This window comes from Xenia sp. Carnegie-2017, unplaced genomic scaffold (genome assembly GCF_021976095.1).
Source record: "Xenia sp. Carnegie-2017 unplaced genomic scaffold, XeniaSp_v1 HiC_scaffold_13, whole genome shotgun sequence".
Classification (NCBI taxonomy): domain Eukaryota; kingdom Metazoa; phylum Cnidaria; class Anthozoa; order Malacalcyonacea; family Xeniidae; genus Xenia; species Xenia sp. Carnegie-2017.
The window spans coordinates 1529561-1549939 of record NW_025813436.1 but is presented as its reverse complement, the minus strand read 5'-3'; the positions used below and the strand labels follow the sequence as shown (position 1 = coordinate 1549939).

The window sequence follows — 20379 nt, the reverse complement described above, 5'->3', positions numbered from 1 at the left end:
TAAATATCTTCATTTAGGAAAAATGGACTGCCATATTTAGACGAAAACGACCATCACCATCCATTTCAAGAAGGTGAAAAAGGATCAATGTGATCCACATATGTTTGCTTTGTTCACAAGAGTTGACAAGAGGATCCAAGTCGTACAAACAAAGGCATTGGGCAAGAAAACATAGTGAGAGAAAGGAAATTATATGTCAGTCATTGTGCCAATAAATCACGTGAAGGCTCAAGCATTGTTAAAACAAAAAAGATTCAACAAAGGAAGAGCAGATTGCAAATGAAGAGACTGTTAATACAGTCAATACAGATCTGTCATCGTCATGCACGTCCACGATCACGTCCATTTTCTCTGGTCATGAGGTATATGCGAATGAGGATGACAGCACTCAGACCAGTACTTATATTGGAATACGAATGTTATATTTTCAAATGTATTGGTAACTAAGGATAGCAACACAGCAGGGAAAATACAATCCACGGTATCAGATTTTTTGACGAACAAGGATCGCAAGAGGTTGATGATCATCACAATCCTATTGCTAGAATTGAAGATGGTATCAACCAAATTTTAGTCAGATTACAGGCATTAAACATGGATGGTGATGTTAGAAGAAGATCAAGCCACAATCCCATAACAACCAAGATAGAAGCTGTTAACGATGCTGGTGTGAAGGCTGCCAGAAATTTGGTGGAATTGTCCAATTGCGAACAAATACAAGTCGATATTCTGACAGATGAATGTCGCGTAACCTGTGTTCCTTGCCACGACTATATCAAAGGAAATCCTATGGCTATGCTCACTACTTGCATATGACTTTTACAACCACATAGTTAAATATATGTGGGAAGATATTATATGCAAATATTGGCCGTGGGCTCTACGTGTTACATCGGAAGAAAATCAAAATGCTTTAAGAAATATTGCACCAGCACTGTCTATAATGCATGGAAATCACACAGTTGATTATATCAGGTATGTTACATACGTAGGTTATGACTGTTTACCCAATAACTCGTAAGCTAAATACCACATACGCCGACGATAATGCTCATTAAAGATGTTATGAGACGAAGTAATAATACTGTATTTCACGTAACTAAACCGTGGTTAAGTAAATCTGAAAAGGGTTGTCTTGAATGGATGATTCTTTCACACTTTTTAGGTTATTTGAAGCGGAAGATGGCAAGTTATGCGGCAGCAACTGCTGGCGATAAAGTTGAGCAAATAAATTCGTATTTGTTAAGACTTGGCTGACTACTAAAAATATGACGGCCTCCGGTGAGTATTACTTGATCTGCACATCCACTCGGTTTTTGGTCGATTAAGTCCACGAACTAATGTACACATTAATGGTTGTACGTATTAAGGACGAGAAGAATGCATTACTGAACATCTTCTCAGTTGGAATAAGCGAAAATTTTATTACGTACGTTTATAATATGAAATGAATTTACAGTTCATAGTTGTGTATAGGTCTTGTTTGAACCCAATACGTTTACTGCGCTAATATAATTTTTCACTGTTTTCATAATGTGTACTTGTATTTTGAAGACCGAAAGGCATTTTTCATCTCCCAGGGACGATTTTGTAAAGTTAAGAAGCGAACTTAATGTCCAGGATTCAGACTTTAACGATTCATGTAAAAGTAAGGTTTGAATTGTGGGACTGTTGATATAGATTTAAAACAACCTTTCTACACTTAGCTTGTGAGAACAAGCTATAAAACATAGTTCGGAGCAATAAAATCTTTGTCAATTCACATGATGAAACGTGTTATAATACTTAACGGAACAGAAAATGATAATATTCTCTCATTTAATTCAGGGTGAATCTGAAATGGACATTCATGCTTTTGGAAGCTATTTATATACGAATTGTTGATAGCTCAGGAATTTAGCCATCTACCGAACACAAATGAGGTCGAAAGAGACAGTCTTTATGAGACAAGTTGATTGCTAAAAGCAGTTAGATCACAGATGGTGATAGCTAAGGAAATATGTCAATGTTCCAAATATAACATAGGTTTAGACGTTTTAAGCAAATAGAAATATGTCAGCTATAGCAGTACAATTATTCTGGCAGGGGAAGGGGCTGCACAGGGGAAAATTTACCGATCAATTATCGAGATTGTTATAATCAGGACATTTTTTATAACATAAATGTAGAATTCTCATTCATCTCATAAGAATAGTATTTCCTAGCAATGATTTGAAGGAGCAAGAAAGAAAACTTCTTCTTTGCATTGCCCATGTACTCCACTTTCACATGTTATCTCAGCATCATTCAAGAATTTCCTAATTTATTACGGAAAAAACTTTGACTTTCACGCCATTAAAAAGTTTTTACTCTTTCTTCTGAAGATTTAATACTTGTTAACATTTTTTGCAAGAAGCTTTGCTCCGATTAAGAAACAACGTTTTAGGTTAAAAACATGTACATCCGTCATATGTCATTTGTCCTCTGTCGTATCGTATACTTTGCAAATTAGAAGCTGCATGTTGTAGATTAATGAGATAATTTATCAATTAAGTGAACAAGAAGACAAAAAACCCGACTTAAGTAAAGACTACTGGGCCGTAACAGTGTAGTTTAACTTCATAACTGTCTGGCAAAATCATTTATTGGTCGAAAATATTTTTACAAAAAGCTCTTCCTTAAACCCGATAAAGGAAGTGATTTTTCTAGGCTCCATATCCCCTAGCTCACAAAATTGTTGTTCATTGGCAAATTTTATTCTTGTGCAGTTATTTGTTATTTTCACAAATTTTAATTCTTATGTCCAAACTTAAAATTTCCTTTCACATAGCAGCTGCGTATGAAACTGTTTCATTCAATATTTATTTATTGTATGTAGTCACAACATGGGAAAGAAACGTTGAAAGCACAAGCAGTGCAAGAAATCGGAGAACAACATGCAGATCCAAAAGTATGCCTATATATTTTTGAAAATAATTGTGGATGGTGTTCTAATTTCACATCACATTCATCAAAATTCATAGGAAAGCAGACATCAGTCCACGATAGCTGAGGAAAATGAGCCCATTGTAGGATAATGTGCAGAACGTAGTTGATGAGGTTCGTTAATTGGTGAAAGCTAAACATTGCATGAGCCGTGCTGTTATTTGTCAACAACTGTAATTTAATTAAATCCTACGTCCCAAAATATTTCAAAACTCCAAAATGCTAGTCTTTTGTTGCCAGTCTCTTTGAAAGAAAAAATGAGTCACTACAATCTATACAAAAATTGTGCTTCTTACATTAAAATTTTGGTCGTATCTATAAGCTACGTACGAGTTGAGTTGTACGTTAACTGCTTTGGCAGCGTGGTTTATTTTCATAACGTGTGGCACAATCGTTTATAAGTCGAAAAATTTCACAAAAGCTATTCTTAAACCTAAATTCTCCTACTGAAATGTACAAAATCAAAAAATTACTGCTCAAAATAAAATTTCCAAAAAGAATCCAAACTGTTTCACTTAAAATTCGAGATCAACGCTGTTCAGGACAGCAGTTTACTACAGCTAGAGAAATATTTTTTGTGCCAAACGTTAGTTGGCTTAGAAAATTTAATGGAAATAGAAGAGACGAGTGCTCATGAGGTTAGATGAAGTCAGAGGGGTAACAGTCAAACATAGTCAATGAAAATGTCGATGTTCAAAAAGTAAAATAGGATTTGATGATTAAATGAAATTAAGAATATGGTGTATTTACAGCATTTTCATCTCGAATTTTAATCCACGACTAGTTGAGTGTGAAATTTCGGCATGTCGATTTATCAGCACTACTTTTATTTGCTAAAAAATTGAATTGTATACCATTTCCAAAGGCTAAAATTCGTCGTTCTTCAACATCAGTCAGATATATTTTCACACCCAACATTCGTATGAATATCATTATAGTGTGCAAATGCTTGTTTTGTCATTGCGTTGTTTTTGTTTATTGCAGCCGCAAAAGACAACGTTGGAGAAATCTCTCTGTCAATGAGCACAATGGACCGACTAACAAAGTATGTTTATATGTTACTATGATGGAGCAAAACATTTTGAAATTATTGTTTGCTTGTTAATTATGAATTATAAAGTTTCGAGGATTAATTGTTTAGACATTATCAGAAGAGATTGAGAATGTTTCTCACAAGACAATGTCTCCGGTATAGTAACTGCAATTTCTCAAATATGTCGTGAAAAATCTGAATTTGAACCAACTGAAGGAAAGCAATTGTTTATTGTTCAATGAAAATATGAACTTCTTTTTCTTTCGAAAGGGCTACAGAATTAATTTTGGTGAATTTTTAAGTTTTCCTAAAACTTTTAATCGCGCATTATTCAAAGTTTCATAATCTTCGTAAACTTGATAAGTGGAATATATATCTCAGGGTTTTACATTTTATAAGGTTCATGTATATATTCCTGAAAATTTCCCAAGTTTATTTTGTTGTTATGCTTTATTGGATAAGAAGGATATTTATACAAAAGGCTCAGATTGCATTTTCTGAAAGTGGCATTTTTCTCAATAACCCAGTTTTTCCAGCCCTCATAGTCCTATTCTTTCTCTATAGAAAAGCCCCTCCTCTTTACATGCGAGACCCCCTACTACAACGCTCACCAGTCCACAAGATCCCTGTTCCTGTTTGTATATCGTTAAAATATAAGGAAGTGTTTCATTCTGTGCGATTATTTCTTTACTTCATGAGATTTTTGAGTGACCTATTGTAAAAATATTCTTTCACAAAAATGCATAGAATGTTTTGGAAAATAATGGTACAAAATTTTGTTCTTTGTAGCTGTCAAGGAATGAACAACGACAACTGGCAATTCAAGCCTGTGATAAACAAAATGAAGATTCTACGGTAGCTATGTCATCTTTATTTTTCTTGGCACGGACTTATGGATGGCGTTCTTATTTCAAATGACTTCATAAATTTTTCAGCCAGAGGAACATACTCAAGTCAGTTGTAAATGATATTTCGTCAGACAAGGACAATGAGGTCAGTTGATTTGTAATACAATAGTCGGTGATAGTCTAGGAAATTTTGAAGATCCAAATCTTAATTGGAATGGGTTTAGAGTGGATGATTGAACGTAGAAGTGCATGAGGTGTACCGTGAAAAATTTACCGTCTAGATTTAGGAAATTATGTACACAAAACTATTTTTATGACATGGTAATATATTATAATATAATTCAATATAAAAAATTTAAATTTGCACTATTTCAGTGTTAATGCTTTGTTCATATTCAGACTCATGACAAATGCTTTAAAGGAGTATTTCGTACGGGATATTTGAACTATATTTCACCACTAAAGCCTTAGTTTTATAGCTTTTAAACATCGAATTAAAATTCAAATGTATGGATACGAGTGTATACTTTATCAATCGTTTTCATTTGTTATTTGTAGCTGTCAGTGTGCAAGACAGCATAAGTGGAGAGCCTGGGCACGAAAACGATGAAGCAAATGACGATACGGTATTTTACACATTATTGGGGCAGAATACAATTGTATGAGAATTTTTAAGTTATGGCAACTAAATTATAAATTATACAATATAAAATGTTAGAATACTTTCGTTTTTTAGACGGTGTCGTCGAAAGAGTGCGAAGATGCCTCTTACAAAACAGCCTATTCGGTAAGGTATCTTCAAATTATCTTTTAATTTCTTAAATAAATGATCAACACAAAAAAAGCTGCTGTTTTTAAAAATACAACCTCAACCAGACACAAATGGAACTAATTTACATAATTATGTTAATTATGAAATTATTACTTTATAGACAGAATTTTGCAAGGATGTCTCTGACGAGACAATCTCTCTGGTATAGTAAACTGTAAATTTTCAATAATTTCCCTTTAGTTCTAAAATTGTAGACCAACTAACACAACTGTAGAAAAGCTTTTGTTACAAAAAGTGGCATATATCCATATATTCCTGTTCTGGCGTATCGAGCTACTTTGAAATTGATTGTTTCCTGTGAACTATAACATTCATATATGAATATTGCCCCTCAGCAGTGTTTTTTATGTTTCCTGTTCTTATTTGTATTATAGAAAGAAAGAATTGTACTATTACTATCTGAACTTAATCTTAGTTGCTTAAGATTCTCAAATAACCATTTTTATGTCTTAGACCAAACAAAATCCATGTCAAACCACTAAAACCTATTGCAAAGGGTATTTCTTATGTGAGTTTGAATTAGGTGCATTTTTTTTACTAACTTATTTTCAGATTTTTTGTGTGTTGGTACAATGTATAAAGTAAATACTAAAAACTAATTAAAATAATTGATGAAGACAATGATAAACTTAACATCGTTAATGAATCATGCGAGAGCAAATCGACGTCATTGGGGATGGACAAAGTATTGTAGTGTTTTTCAGTTTTTACAATATATACTTTCATGGAAAATTTTTGAAAATTTAATTCTTGTCAATATTATTTATTGAATTTTGTTTACTTGTAGGTCGATGGATCATGTGACACATACTATGAGATGGAGGAAGGTCCTGCTGTTCCAACAAATGAGATTACTGAATCTTCATGCGAGGAGCCTGAAATAAACGGTGTACACTCGAGTTAAGTCGATAGCAACCATTTGAATCATTTAAAGAGCAATCAAGATTTACAAACTTTCGCACATTCCTTAAAAATCATCAAAAGGGTAAACATTTTTTTATACAATTTCGTGAGGACATTTTGAATTCTAATTAAGAATTTTGCTGACTGAAAAAGCTCTTAACGCCAAGCTATTGAGAACGATGACACATTTTTGCTCAATAAGGAAACAATAACTGACTTTTTCTATATTATCTAAAATTTCAAATCTTCCGCAACCATTTTGATGGAATAGTTCGTGTACATCACTGTACAATGTATGAGTATATTTGTTGCGATTATTTTATAGACAATATAATTTCAGAATACTTTTCTTAGTATAAGTCATGAATCACATGATAATATCCAATACTCTATAAGAAACATCATAAGAGAGGAAATACGTTTAAGAAACGTTTTAAGTTAAAAAATTGTGCATCTGTCATATGTCATTTGTCCTCTGTTGTATTTTATACTTTGCAATTAAAATCTGCATGCTATAAATTCAGGAGATAATTTAACATTTAAGAGAACAAGGAGGCAAAAAGCTCAATTTGAGTAAAACAACAGGGGCGTAGCTGGAACGTGCCTGGTAGCTAGGACGTAACTAGTAGGGACGTACTTATTCATGTATTCAATTGTACCCAACTGATTTCTTTAGAAAGCAGACTCAATTTCAAGAGAAATCAGAAAAAACGATGGAAAAGCGTTGTTTTGTAAATTTGCACCATGTGCGTTGGCTAACCTACTACTGTTGTTAACTACCTTGCAAATTTATTTCTGTCCTGTACAGCTGATTCAAAAATTGGGTCAGATTTCGTTGGGGACCAAGTTTGTGATGAAAATTTTGGAGTTGCTGAATAATGAGCAAGAACTAAATGAGCTAATGAAGGAAGTAAATGAGGATTGGGAAAAGCTAATGAAGGAAGTAAATGAGGATTGGGAACAGCCAATGAAGGAAGTGCTAGCAAAACTAAAAAAAACGATGGTGATGCCATGTACCAACATACTTATTGCCCTACAAAAAAAAGGCTTCTTAACATCAATCTTCAAAAAAGAGGTCGGTGTTGGCAGAAAGCAGTATTTTCTAAATACGGCTATTAATGAATTTAAAGTGTCGCAGCATAAAGCAGGACTTATGATTTATATCACTGCCGAGAAGAGTCATTGTGTCGTCTTGATTATGGACGAAAATGGTGAAGAAGTGAATATTTACGACGCTACTATCAACGAAGACGAAGTCGAAAATTTGGAAAATCTTCGCAGCTTACAGATCCTCGTATTGACTTATACGAATGATAAGAATGATAAGATACCTCTCATTGAAAAAGAATGGTCAAAGTGCAAAGAGTATTTTTGTTCAAATAACTATGTTGAAGCGCATAAAAGCAATAACTCCGCCAATTAACTGGATTTTTCTTTTTATAGTGATTTGCAATCAATTTTGTAATGCATGTAGTAATTGGTCACAGTTTTACGGTTTATTAATTGGTAAGATGTCAAAATTTTGAGTATCATATAATCACAATGATCTTTTTCTTAAAAATCGTTTGTTTAAGTGTAAATTTGGTGAGAGCTTTTGGTATAAATATGTATCGTTATAGTTAATTGCTACGTATGGTATATCTTTAATAATAATAATAATAATGAGGATGAATTATTTTTGATTGCAAAGAAAGCACATTGCATAATACAACTGAGCTGCGTGAATAATAGATTCATGTACTGTCGGAAGATCATAAGAAGCTATAGAAAAATTGCACTAAGCTCACACTAACTCTCCCAAAAAAAGGAACCCAGACCCATTGAGCGAAAGACTTTTATATAATTCAATGCAAAATATGACCATTTTAGTTTGCAAGTAGCCAGTCATGTCATTTTTTGTATAATTTCACATTTCTCAAAATCTAGTTGTTGTTCAAGTCTAGTCTTATTGTTGACAATGATTACAAAAGTTCCATATTTCTTTGGCATTGTAGTTTACTAGGCAGTATAACTATCATTGACAACAGATAGAGAAACAAATATCAACAGTAAAACTAAATAGAATTTCATGAGTATAATAATACGATTTTGCTGTTTTAATTTCCCTTTGGTTTTATTCCTTCATTATTTAGATGATTCCTTGCCTTGTCACAGGAATGGTATTTGTCGTTTATAACTCATATCTTAATTTTATTTTTCATCCATGAAATTTATTTATGTTTTAGTGAAATTACGTTTAATACACCCGTTCATTATAAAAAATTAACAGACCACCAAAAATATTTTTATGCCAATTAAATCGCGTGTTGTTTCACCAAAAGTGACGTTCGCCAATTAACTGAGAGTTAGCCTATGTTCCAAACAGTTATATCATTTATAATTCAAACATGAAAAAATGCATAGTTTTATGCGGATGTTTGATTTAAATTCTATGACTTGAAATGCAAGAACAATGAGATCACATGAGATTGCATAGCAAGCACCCAGCATTCCATTTCTAAAGCATACTGGCCAAATGATGGTAAGTGTCAAGGGTGGACTTTTGAGAGTAGAGGGATGTGATCACCTTTTTACTGCATCACAAGTGGCAGAATTCACAAGAATCACATCAAAAATCAGCATACAGGTTCGTCTCCTTTAAATTTTGAATTTTATTTTTTTGCACTACAAGTCAAACACGTGAGATTTTTGTTGTTGAGTTTAGGTTTAGTCAGTTGATTCTCGTCGTCACTTTTTAACTCTCTATTCGCTTGTGCAATTAAGGATAAAGTATCAAGAGCTTGTTTTACAAGTAATTCTCTGCTTTCGCCTTAGAGAAGCTTTCTGCAAGCTAGAGGAGAGTTTTGCTCAACTGATTAGTCCATTTAGTAAGAAGCTCTGCACTTTTTGGGTAGCAGCTGTTGCAAATTTTCCGAGTTTACTCTGGTGGGTTCCATGGCCATACATTTTTTTAACTGAAGGAAAACCCTGTTTCTCTTTTAATCTTTCTTCAGTGAGCTACGTGCGATGAAGTTTATCAACATCCTTTGCAAGGCTTTAAGTTACTTCTGGCCTTCTTTTCTCATCATTTAAACTAATAAGCAACCTTGGCCAAGGCTTTCGAAGGTGACGAATTGGGGGGTGGATTTGATGTTTGTTTTCTGACATATTGATGACTGATGAGTTCATTTACAATTTTCGTTATATCATTTTCTGAAACTTCCCGTTTTCATGAGTGTTTTGACGCGGCTATTTTTCTTCCGGGCGAGGCTGACTTTGAAATTTCCAAAATTGTCAGTCTCAAAATTGCTGAGACGCTGCTAATGCACGCACTGAATGCTGATGCTGGAACGTTATCCCTACCCATGTGACAACTTATAACGCGCAGTACATGGAAATTGTTCACGAAATGACATTTGACATGCATGTAAGTTATAAAATGCTCATGCTGACTGACACAATTTCTAGAAATGCTTAAAATGCGGTTTTTATCGGTTTAGATTATACAAGGAAGGGCTTATGCACGAGGCCTAATAATAACATCTTTTCGTATAACTTAATGACATATATATGACTTGATCTTGTAGTGAAGACCATTTTTCCAGATCTTAACATGTAGCGAAAGTTGATTTGCCGGATTTCAGAAAACGTTATAGGTTTAAAGACTTTATTATTGCCTAAGAGTTATTGGAAGATTGATTTGTATTAAGCAACATTAAATTGCGCAAAATGAATACTAGATGCAAGAGAAAACTGAAGGACGAAATGAAAATTAACTACTGTCAAAAAGTCACAAGTAAAAGAATTGATTTTATGAGATAATTTGGTGTTACATGTTTGTAGACAGCATCAACAGTCCTTCTCAGGATTCTACTAACCTGCACAATCTACATCTACAAATATGTAACGATGGACCCGGCCTTAAACGATATACTTTATTAAAATTCCACCATCAATAATTACAACGCATGTTTCATTAACTCTTTCATCTCATTCACCATAAACATTGTGTGTAGTGCTTGTTTTCAAAACTCCAACATATTTGCAAAAAAATTTCAATATTAAATTCGTCAAAGTGTTCATGGTTATAGAAAGAAACAAATAAACGTCATCTGAATGTTTTTGTGTTTTTTGGTTTCTTTATTACGTGAAGTATTACCCAACATTGACATTTTTACATTCTTCAAAACTTTATAATATTTCATCAATTGTTATTAATATTAAATGCTGTTTCATGTAACCCAACTACCATATGCGCTCTGAAAGAAACTTTTGCATACGTATGTCAAATCCGTCAATCGTCGAACTGAGTGGTAAGACGCGCGCTTTGATAAGATACTTTATAAAGACGTTTTGCTTTTCCGTACTGTCAACCAAATCTTGTAAACGTTGTCCTGCTACTCAAAGATAAGACGTGAGTACTTCATAACCATTTCATATATAATGACTTGCGTAACGCAAAACACAAATGTTGTGATGGACAATGTCTCAAAAAAGGTTTAGGAAATGAGTTAAGATTTCTCGAGGCCATCAGAAAAGATCTGTTAAGAAAATTAGATTACCTGTTTCTTTGCTAGATACGCTAGGTGTTATGGTAATTCAGAGATGGTCTTCAAATTCAAAACAGAAGTTTAAATTCGTTTTACGCCATTTCTGTGAATGTTTACGTCCTTAAAACTAGTATTTTATTCAGTTTAGTGAGAGTATTTCAAACATTGAGTAGCTTTTATCATAAAATATCAGTGGTAATCAACCATTATTACTTGTTGACCAAGCGCGAGGTTTTTTTCCTTTCGGAGAAATATCGGACCGAAGTGTTTTTGTATAGAACGAGATTGTGATGTGTACAAACTATTCTCACAGATCTTTAACATTTCAGTCTGGTCAAAAAATTGTGAATTAAAAAAAATTTCCATAAGAGCAGGATGACCGAGCCTATCTCGGCGACATAAGTTCTCGTAACTCCGAATTAAAAGCTCAGCATTTCTACTGCATTTTTCATTGTGTCCTTGCCCCTCTTCTAAGTGTACACGCTGCCACAGCGTTACTATCAAGAGCTGCAACTATATATTTTGACGAACTTGAATTCGTCGCCAATCACACACACACACACCCTAGCGCTCTGGGTTTAGCTTGGCAAGTCGATCAATCCAAAACGCAACCTTTATTGGTCTCAATTCTATCTTGCCTTGCTTTTGTTCAAAGCAATAAACTATCATGTAATTCACACTATTAGCGTCCCAAGTTTTCTTACATCATTCTTCTGCCACTTTTATATGGAATTTCTTAGCACTGAAGTTCGTTAAAAAGTAAGCGTGCAGGGGCTCTTTTTTCAGAAAGTAAAACGTCGGCAAAATTAATAAGGGCGGGGAGGGGAATAACCTCCTCTGTCCCTGCCAGATTTGATGACAAATTTTTGTCTTATACTCTAACTCAGGGTCTCACCAGGATTCGCGGGCTAATGCGGCCTGTTGGGCGTCTCAATCCGGCCAGGCGGAGAAACTTTCTTAAGAAAGCTAATTTCATCAATCACATTGAGAAAACTGAACAGACTAATTGTGGATTTTATGATACTACTCTTGGTTGAAATTTAACCTTTAAATTTTGAATAAATATTTTAACTAATGAAGCTTGTGTACTGTCATTGCTGTTTTATTAAAATACTTGCTCTTTGACCAGCGGTACAGTCTGTCGGCACTCAACATGCCGGATAAAAGTTAATGTGGCCTCTGGCTGTGTTTACTTTACTCTAACTTATGTATCACTAGGGTCGTAATAGTCACATGTTTCGTTTTGACGCTACATCATTCGAACAGGAAAACTAAACGAATAAGATGCACAAGGATACACCTCGAGAAGCACTAAAAATACACGATACAATAAAATACTCTCAAAGAAATAGGATTCACTAAAATACATGAGTACACAAGTAATAAGTTACACTTTCCATTTTTAAAGAAAAAACATCATTGAGAAAATGAACAGCAACATGAAAGTACTGCTACTGCTGTTTGTTTTGGGAAGTGCTTGGAGACGGTTGAATGGTAAGTGCACATAAGAGTTTAGCACTAATATTGTCTTAGAATAAAAACTAGTTTAACTGAGAAATTTTGAAAACAGTTAAAATTCTCATATAGGTTGGAGTATGTACATGGAAATTGTTACTATTTCAGTAATCACACAACCACCTGGCTTAATGCAAGAAAGTATTGTCTGGATAAAGGTGCTGAACTTGCAGTTCCTTCTCAAAGACAAACAATGACTATCTTTATTCAGAAATGAGTAAAAAGGATAAATAAGGCTTTTATTGGTTTCTTCAAGACGGCCCTAGGCCTCGGCTTGAAATTCTACACTACTAATGGCCGTCGTCCGGTTTTCACCAACTGGGGGAAGCCAACCTAGTAATAACAATGGCAATGAAGATTGTGGCGAGATTATTGCCTATCATTATGGTTTTATGCAGGTGGCATACATAACGATCTGCACAACGTTTATTTATTTGTCAGATAATGAGCAGCAAGAAAGCTGGTAACTAAATATTGTTACGTCAAATTGCGCGGGTAACTATATGATTTTTAGTCTTAGTGTAAAACTTTATGTTATTCTTAAATGCGTTGCACAATTTAGACGTCATTGCTACCTTTTCTCGATAAAACATAGACAGCAGATGCTGCTGTTAAATAAAAGAAAAATCACTGTAAGTTTTGAGTTTTAATGTCTGCCTTTTGACGATTTACGGTGATATCGACATTTATTACGCTTAGCGTACAGAAAGCTTCGAGAAAAGTTGATTTTAGCCACGTCTATTTTAAAACTGAAATGAAAGTGAACTGAATTGAAATAAACACCAATCATCTCGATTGTGATTAAGAGTTTCAACATTTTTAAAACTGGCTTTATTTCAAATATTTGGCTGTGAAGTCTTTGTGGATGTATTTGATATCGATGTATCTTTTGTGTATGTATTTCGGTCTCGTGCTTGTACTTATCTGCGCTCAAGTTCTCCCTCGGTTTGCATAAGTCTTATCAAACAATAGTAAACATCTTTTATTTCTTAGCTTTTCATCAAAACTTGAATCAATGTAGTTTCACGCCGTTTTAAATACTAAATGCAGCAAAAATCGATACAAATGGGTTAGATGGGAAGAAAAAAAGTCAATTGAATATTTTTCGTAGATTTAGCCTTCTTCAGTAAAGAATTACCTTACGATGACATGTTTACATTCCACGAAACTCTTCAATTTTCAACAATTATTAATGCGCATTTAATATACACGAGTTTTTAGAATAGACATGTTTCGACATCTCATGATGCCATCTTCAGTATGAATGAAATAATAAATGATACAAGGTTTAAAAACTCGTCGTGTATATTAGAAGCGCATTAGCAATAGTGCTTTTACGAAATTATGTCAACAATTATTATTATAATTTATTTCTTTAATTTAATGCAGCTTTTGTAAAGTTGAGGCCATGTTGTGCTCTAATCAAAATTTTCGCATACATATTATAAGCTTGGTGCAACAGATGCTAACATCGAGATGGTTCGTAGAATCATTTTATTGAAAGTAACGGTTTGTTTTCTTTGATCACTGTCAAACAAATCCCTTAAGTATTGTCCTTAAAGAAACTTAAAGGAAAGAAGTAAGTATTTGATAATCCATTACATTTTCGTCGTTTTATCCCAGGTGAACCGTGAATTAGTGCTGCGCTTTTGCAATTTGTATCTCCAGCTCGTTGTAATGTCGCATAAATTTCTAGTTCTGTCGATCGCGTGTTAAAGACTTTATTCATTAATAAGCAAACAACTTCACAAAGCTAGATGAACTAGAAAGTATTTTCGTCTTTGAAGAAGCGGAAATCATTCTCTAACGATTTTGGGTTAAAGACCATGAGAAACAACTCACTCTGAAAGTTCTTATTTCTACATGCCATCTACAATCCAAATTCGCCTTGTTTACAACTTCAAAATTGTTCATTTACTGAAATTGAAAATTAATTAAAGTAATTCACTGAAATCTAAGCATGAAATATTTCAGGCAAAACTTTTAATGCCAGTAAATTGTGTATACCATGAATAGTATTTGACAAACCACATGTAATGGAAAATATCTGATCCCTAAATTTCCCATGGAGCAATTTAATCATACAACTTTGCCTTTCAACTTTATGACACCAGTACCACAAAATATCTTTGTCCATATAATCAATTGGAAAAATCAAATGAGCATCAATAAAGCTTCAAAACAATGACTACATCATGTTATTTTAAAATTGAAATTAAAAATGCTTAAACCACAAATACATTTTACATTTGGTAATGTTGTTGCCCTAGTGATTTTACATTTTAGCCTTAAATTCTTTGACTGCAAAAGAATTCTGAAGTAAATACACTTTGCAATGTAATTTTATGCAATGTTTGAATCCTCATCATAAGATAAGAATCACTTTTCTTAACTTATTTTAACATCTACAACCAGCATGGAAACTCCTTAAAAAGGCTTTTGCAACAATTTAGTTCAGCTTAAGTTTCACGCCATCCCAGTTCATTCTAATTGTCCACCTCTATCCCAGAGCCCCCATTGTTTGAAACTAATCACAGTGTACATTAAATAGTATTACCTATAACATGAATAAAAATATGAGAAAATCGAGAAATAAATGGATTATGTACCTATGTATCCGTGTAAAAGCTGTGAAACTAAACTTAAATGAATATCGACAATGTTTTGTTGCACCCCCAGAAACTAAAAATTCTTAATCCGGGTGAGCTAGTTATCTAATAATGAATGACTTATGAGCCAGCAGCAATGACAATATATATATAATAGATATATTCTTCTTTGAATTTTTTCATTGTCTTATCACATCCAAACTACATTTATTGTCTTTTTTTATTACATGCGCTGTGGTATGGAAAATTTTGTTTTTCTTAAGCATGATGAGCATATGATAAACACACTTGCAGTCCTGCACACACATTTGCAAACAAAACACTAAAACAGAGATTTATGATTTATGGTAAAAATTATCAACTTTCTGAACTTTGCTTGCTGGTAGATACAAAATTTTCAAAATCTCTGCCAAGTGAAACTTTTTATTATAATCATGACTGCTGCCCAGCTGTTAATCAACAGACGCTTTATTCGGTTTCAATTCAATTCAAGCGTGCACTTGATTCTTTAATGTCGATTATGTCGTTGAGACGGTTTCTATCCTCGACATACATAAACACTGTCGTACGTAGATATTTTAAATATCGTGACAACATCAAATAATTGACTGGATGTTTAAAAAACAACAAAAAAGGCTATTTCTGTACTGCACATTTTACATTAAGAGTGTGTCACTGTGCCTGCCATTATTGTTTAGTTTTATACCCCCCACGAAGATAAGCAAATAATTATCATCACACCGTAAATAAATTTGTGTTCATGAGTTGGGAATTGGCAGGGGGGTTTGCGGTACAGGAATTAACTCGTATTAATGACATCCACCCAGAAATCTAAATTCTGAGACAAACCTTCGGCTAGTAAGTTTTGACGAATTATATACCAACATAGGAGAAGAAGGGTCGTTGTTCTCCAATGTTGGTAAAGCTCCATCGGAAGAGCTAGAGGACGAGAGTATTAGGTTGGCATTGATCGAGATTTGGAGTCATATTTTCAGTGGAACACGAAATGTGTAGTCTGGTTTAAAGTCTTTACCAAATGAATACAGCAACGTAACACTTGAAGCAAAAGATTGGCTTTTTTTAACAGGCGCAGTTTTATAGGCAGCATTTCCTATTTGCGGAATGGAGAGGATTGTTGCAAATTTTATGTGAATAGGAACTTATCAGTTAAATTTTATTTACATATTTTGGACTATGCAAGCTTTCTTTTGAACGTCATTAGGTCAGAACATATTTTAACGGTCATTCGCATGGTTAACTCAGCAGAAGAAATGATTGGAGGCAACATACCATGTGAAGATCATAATTGCAGTTTTTTGAGATTGCAAATTCAAGTTAAGCTAGTCCTGTCTGCTTTGTCTCTTGCTTCCGCTGTCCCTGTGGCAAGTCCCTAGATCTTTTATACCAACAAGTACATGCTGTGTAAGATCTAGTAAACACTGACTTGGTGCTTTAAAATATCAGTTTCTGCAATATATCATAATATCAAACCGCTAAATATTAGATTGCAATCACTTACTATGTACTACTATCAATCACTAGAAAATTACTATGCCAAGCTTCCCAAATCACCAAATCAACAAAATATTACCAAAAACAAGCATCTAAGGAATTTTCTCGCACCTTCGTTTGTAAGATACCTGATACCAAGTATTGATACTTGTCGATATTTACAAAATGTCGATTTTTACACCAAGTATCGAAAAATTTGGATACTGTTATTTGCAGGCCTTCCATAGATTGGATTTACAATTCAACCATTTTAGAGCATAAGTTTCTTTAGATTAGATTTACGTGCATTTCATTTCACTCTTTTATAGTATAAATTACGCTGGTTTGGATTCAAAATTTTCATAAAATTAACTGCACGATATTAAATGGACAAATTGACATGCCCGAAAAATTGACGTCTCAACAATTTGACGAGGGGTTAGGAGGCTGCTCGCCAAAAACGTTGTTCCTTGTATCAAAAATCTTGAAAATTCTTCTATTAAAAAAAAATCATATAAGAATACTTTTTCAAATTAAATAAAACCCGGCATAATAATCCAGACATAATTACGTAATGGTGCGTTTGTTCACTGTGATGTTCTGCCTATACTCCATACAATAGAGTACATTCTCTACGTGTTTCATATCATAGATCTTTATAATTTATTCCGATGTTTGAACTTGAAATACGGATATTTAGAATTTTTTGCGACAAAATTTTTTGATTTTCTTAATTTTTTACTCTTTTTTGCAGTTGGGCTTGAAATTCATTCAATATAGTTGGGAAGATCTACGAAGTATAAAAATAAAAGTGGTAAGATCTTAATTTGTTTACATGTTGTCAAAAATTCCACTTGAAAGGCTGCTTCTCAATGAAATGAGCACCATGTTGGCAATGTCCTGAACGATTAATGTGAAATTCATTTTCTATGTCAGATCATGGCCGAGGCGCAAGATACAGACTTGGACAGTTTTGAGGTATACATGAAAAGTTGAGAATAAACAGAAGCTTGATGAATTGTTGGGGAAGATAAAATAAATCAGCAGTAGCATAGTACGACTATTTTTGCAAGAAGATGCACCACGACAACAAACATCATACATTTTTAAGAAAAGCATATAGTTTAGTTATAGGTTATGCAACTCCAAATCAATTTTCCGTTTTTCTTACAATTTTAGGCTGTTAAAGGGTGTTAGTACTCTTCTTGAGAGTAATATAGAGAACAAACTGTATTTTACTCCGCCATGGCATATTATGTTTAAAAACAATGTATTATTACCCGTATGAGCTTGATCCTTTTCCTTTTTTAAGCATAAATGCGTACGTTTTATACCATTTCAAAGTTTAAGTTTCTTTTGTAATCAAGAAAGTGGCTCAAATTCGTCAGTATTAAATTTCAGTCAGTGTATTTTAAAGAGATTCCTTTCTCCCCTAATGAATATCATTAAAATACACATACATATTTATCATTTCTTAGTTATTTTTTATTGTATCGAAAGATCGCGTACAGACTAAATAAACCTAGAACATGCAATAAAGTATGCTCATACATTATTATGTTTTAAAACCATGTGCATTATGTAAATAATGGTTAGTAAATATAAACACAAATAAGTTTCACTGAATGACCTGTCAGTCGTGTGTTATATTTCACAAAACAAGACACCTATCAGGCATTCACTCGGGCAACTCGAGAACAGTGTTTGGTTATATTTGTGTATTATAATGATTTCAAATGTGGCAACATATTGTTAACATGCAAGTAAATCATATTTCATAATAATACGTGCCTTAAGTGACACTCGCTCGTGAAACGATGCAAGAAGGAATTAAATTAGTTCAACGACTTCGGATCAGTCATAACTGATTTATGTATTCTCGCGCCAACATAGCATAATCCAAATTTCAAACTCGGGCTTTCATTCGTTAGCCCGAAGAAGAATATGTCCTGTATAACGATAATAACCTGTAAATTCTCCAGTGTGTTCTTAAAATTCTAACATTGAGGACCAACTGAAGAAAAGCTATTGTTTTAATTTACAGACACTAACAAAGAAGAGAGTATAGGAGACCAGATTCAAGAGACTTACGGAAGAGGGATTATTTCAGTATGTTGGCTATACGTATAAAATATATTGTTAAGTTAACCCTTGCAGTTGATCGCCAGTGGTTTTTCTTGCTTTCCAAAACAGAAAATTAGGAATATAATATCATAGTCGAACATGGTTTACAAAACGAAATTTTGGTCAATTGCTGGACGTCAATGGGCTATTGATATATTCATTTGTGATTGTCAAAATTAGTTAAATGTTAAGACTCACACTCACTAAGGGCTTGTTCATATGAGCCGGGCTGGCTGCTTTGCCGGGCCAGTTTATTATTTCATTCACATGAGGCAGGCTGGCCCGGCAAGTACAGAAATAATTAATTACGAAAGCAGGATAAAAGTCCAAATCCCGATATTCATATTACTTTCATAAGCTGAAAGAAACTCTGTAATGTTATGCATTATTCTATGGACAACTTTGCACAACTCACCGAAAGTTGTCCTTTTACGTGCCCGTATTTTCTACCACATTGAATTTTATGAGCATGCGCTCTAGTGCAATGTTTGGCCCAGCATGCCGGGATAGCTCGTCTAGTGCATTCACATGAGCCCGTTTATTATTAGATCCAGCCTCGCTCAAGCGGCATTACGAGGCAGCCTGCCTCTCATATGAATCAAATTTGAAATTAAACGTAAATACTAAAGAGGCGAGATTTGCAACTGCCAGGCTAACCCGGTAAAGTGGGCCAGCCTGGCTCATATAAAAGTGGGGCTTCAAAATCATCTCACAATTGTTCGAAGAGGGAATTTTCACTTGCTTGATTTGAGATCTTTTAGAGAAAATCCTGCCATACATGGACAAATAATTTTTTTATAGTGTCCCGAATAACAGCTAACAAATATTCAATGCTCGAAACGTTTTATTTTTTAAATAATTGAAGTCGCACAGTTGCTCCATATAGAAACATTACTTAAAATGGCAACTCACAGATTCAATCCTGAGTGTAAAAAAACAATGTCACTACGAACACAATAGACTTGTGTCTCAGTACTATTTATTGAACAAAATAATTGACCAGTGAAAACATTAATAGTTGCTCTTTCTTAGGAAAATTTAATCCATTGTGATACAAGTAAGATATCAAGTGACAATGAAGCTTTTACAAAAAATAGTTCCTGCATTGTTTCTAACAATAAACAAGAAGATGAAATACGGAGATTGGAGTTGCAAATTATCGAAAAAAATGATGAAAGACGGAGATTTGAGTTGAAAATTAGCAAAATAAACGATGAAAGACGAAGATTCGAGTTGCAAGTCCGTGAAATAACAATGTAATACAGAGATTGGAACAAGAACTAAAGAAATGTATGGAAAAAGATCAAAATGTGCCCGAAAACGTGTTCAAGTCAAAAGGTGATTTTTCTCGGTCCAATATCCCATAGTTCACAAAGTTCCTGTTCAGTGCCAAATTTTATCCTTGTGCAGTTATTTTTATTTTCATGAGTTTTAATTTGGACGACCAAACTTATAAATTTCCTTTAAAAGGTGGTAGGAAAATGTTTCATTCAATATTTGTTTATTGTATATAGCGGCCAGAGGGGCAAGA

The 20379-nt window shown here is 33.8% G+C and overlaps 1 protein-coding gene and 2 long non-coding RNA genes across 3 annotated transcripts; all 3 read left to right on the top strand.

Moving 5' to 3' along the window:
• Window positions 1-5444: 5444 nt before the first annotated feature.
• On the top strand, window positions 5445-6263 carry LOC124451625. Its single transcript, XR_006950581.1, has 3 exons — window positions 5445-5471; window positions 5582-5632; window positions 5778-6263. It is a non-coding gene; the product is annotated as an uncharacterized LOC124451625 (long non-coding RNA).
• A 325-nt stretch (window positions 6264-6588) lies between these two features.
• Window positions 6589-8141, top strand: LOC124451615. The gene is made up of 2 exons (XM_047002233.1): window positions 6589-6662; window positions 7257-8141. The coding sequence occupies exon 2, from the start codon at window positions 7434-7436 to the stop codon at window positions 8001-8003; it is 570 nt and encodes a 189-aa protein (XP_046858189.1). The 5' UTR covers window positions 6589-6662; window positions 7257-7433; the 3' UTR covers window positions 8004-8141.
• A 5890-nt stretch (window positions 8142-14031) lies between these two features.
• LOC124451620 lies at window positions 14032-20128 on the top strand. The gene is made up of 5 exons (XR_006950580.1): window positions 14032-14203; window positions 17479-17538; window positions 17661-17702; window positions 18769-18833; window positions 19881-20128. It is a non-coding gene; the product is annotated as an uncharacterized LOC124451620 (long non-coding RNA).
• Window positions 20129-20379: the final 251 nt, after the last annotated feature.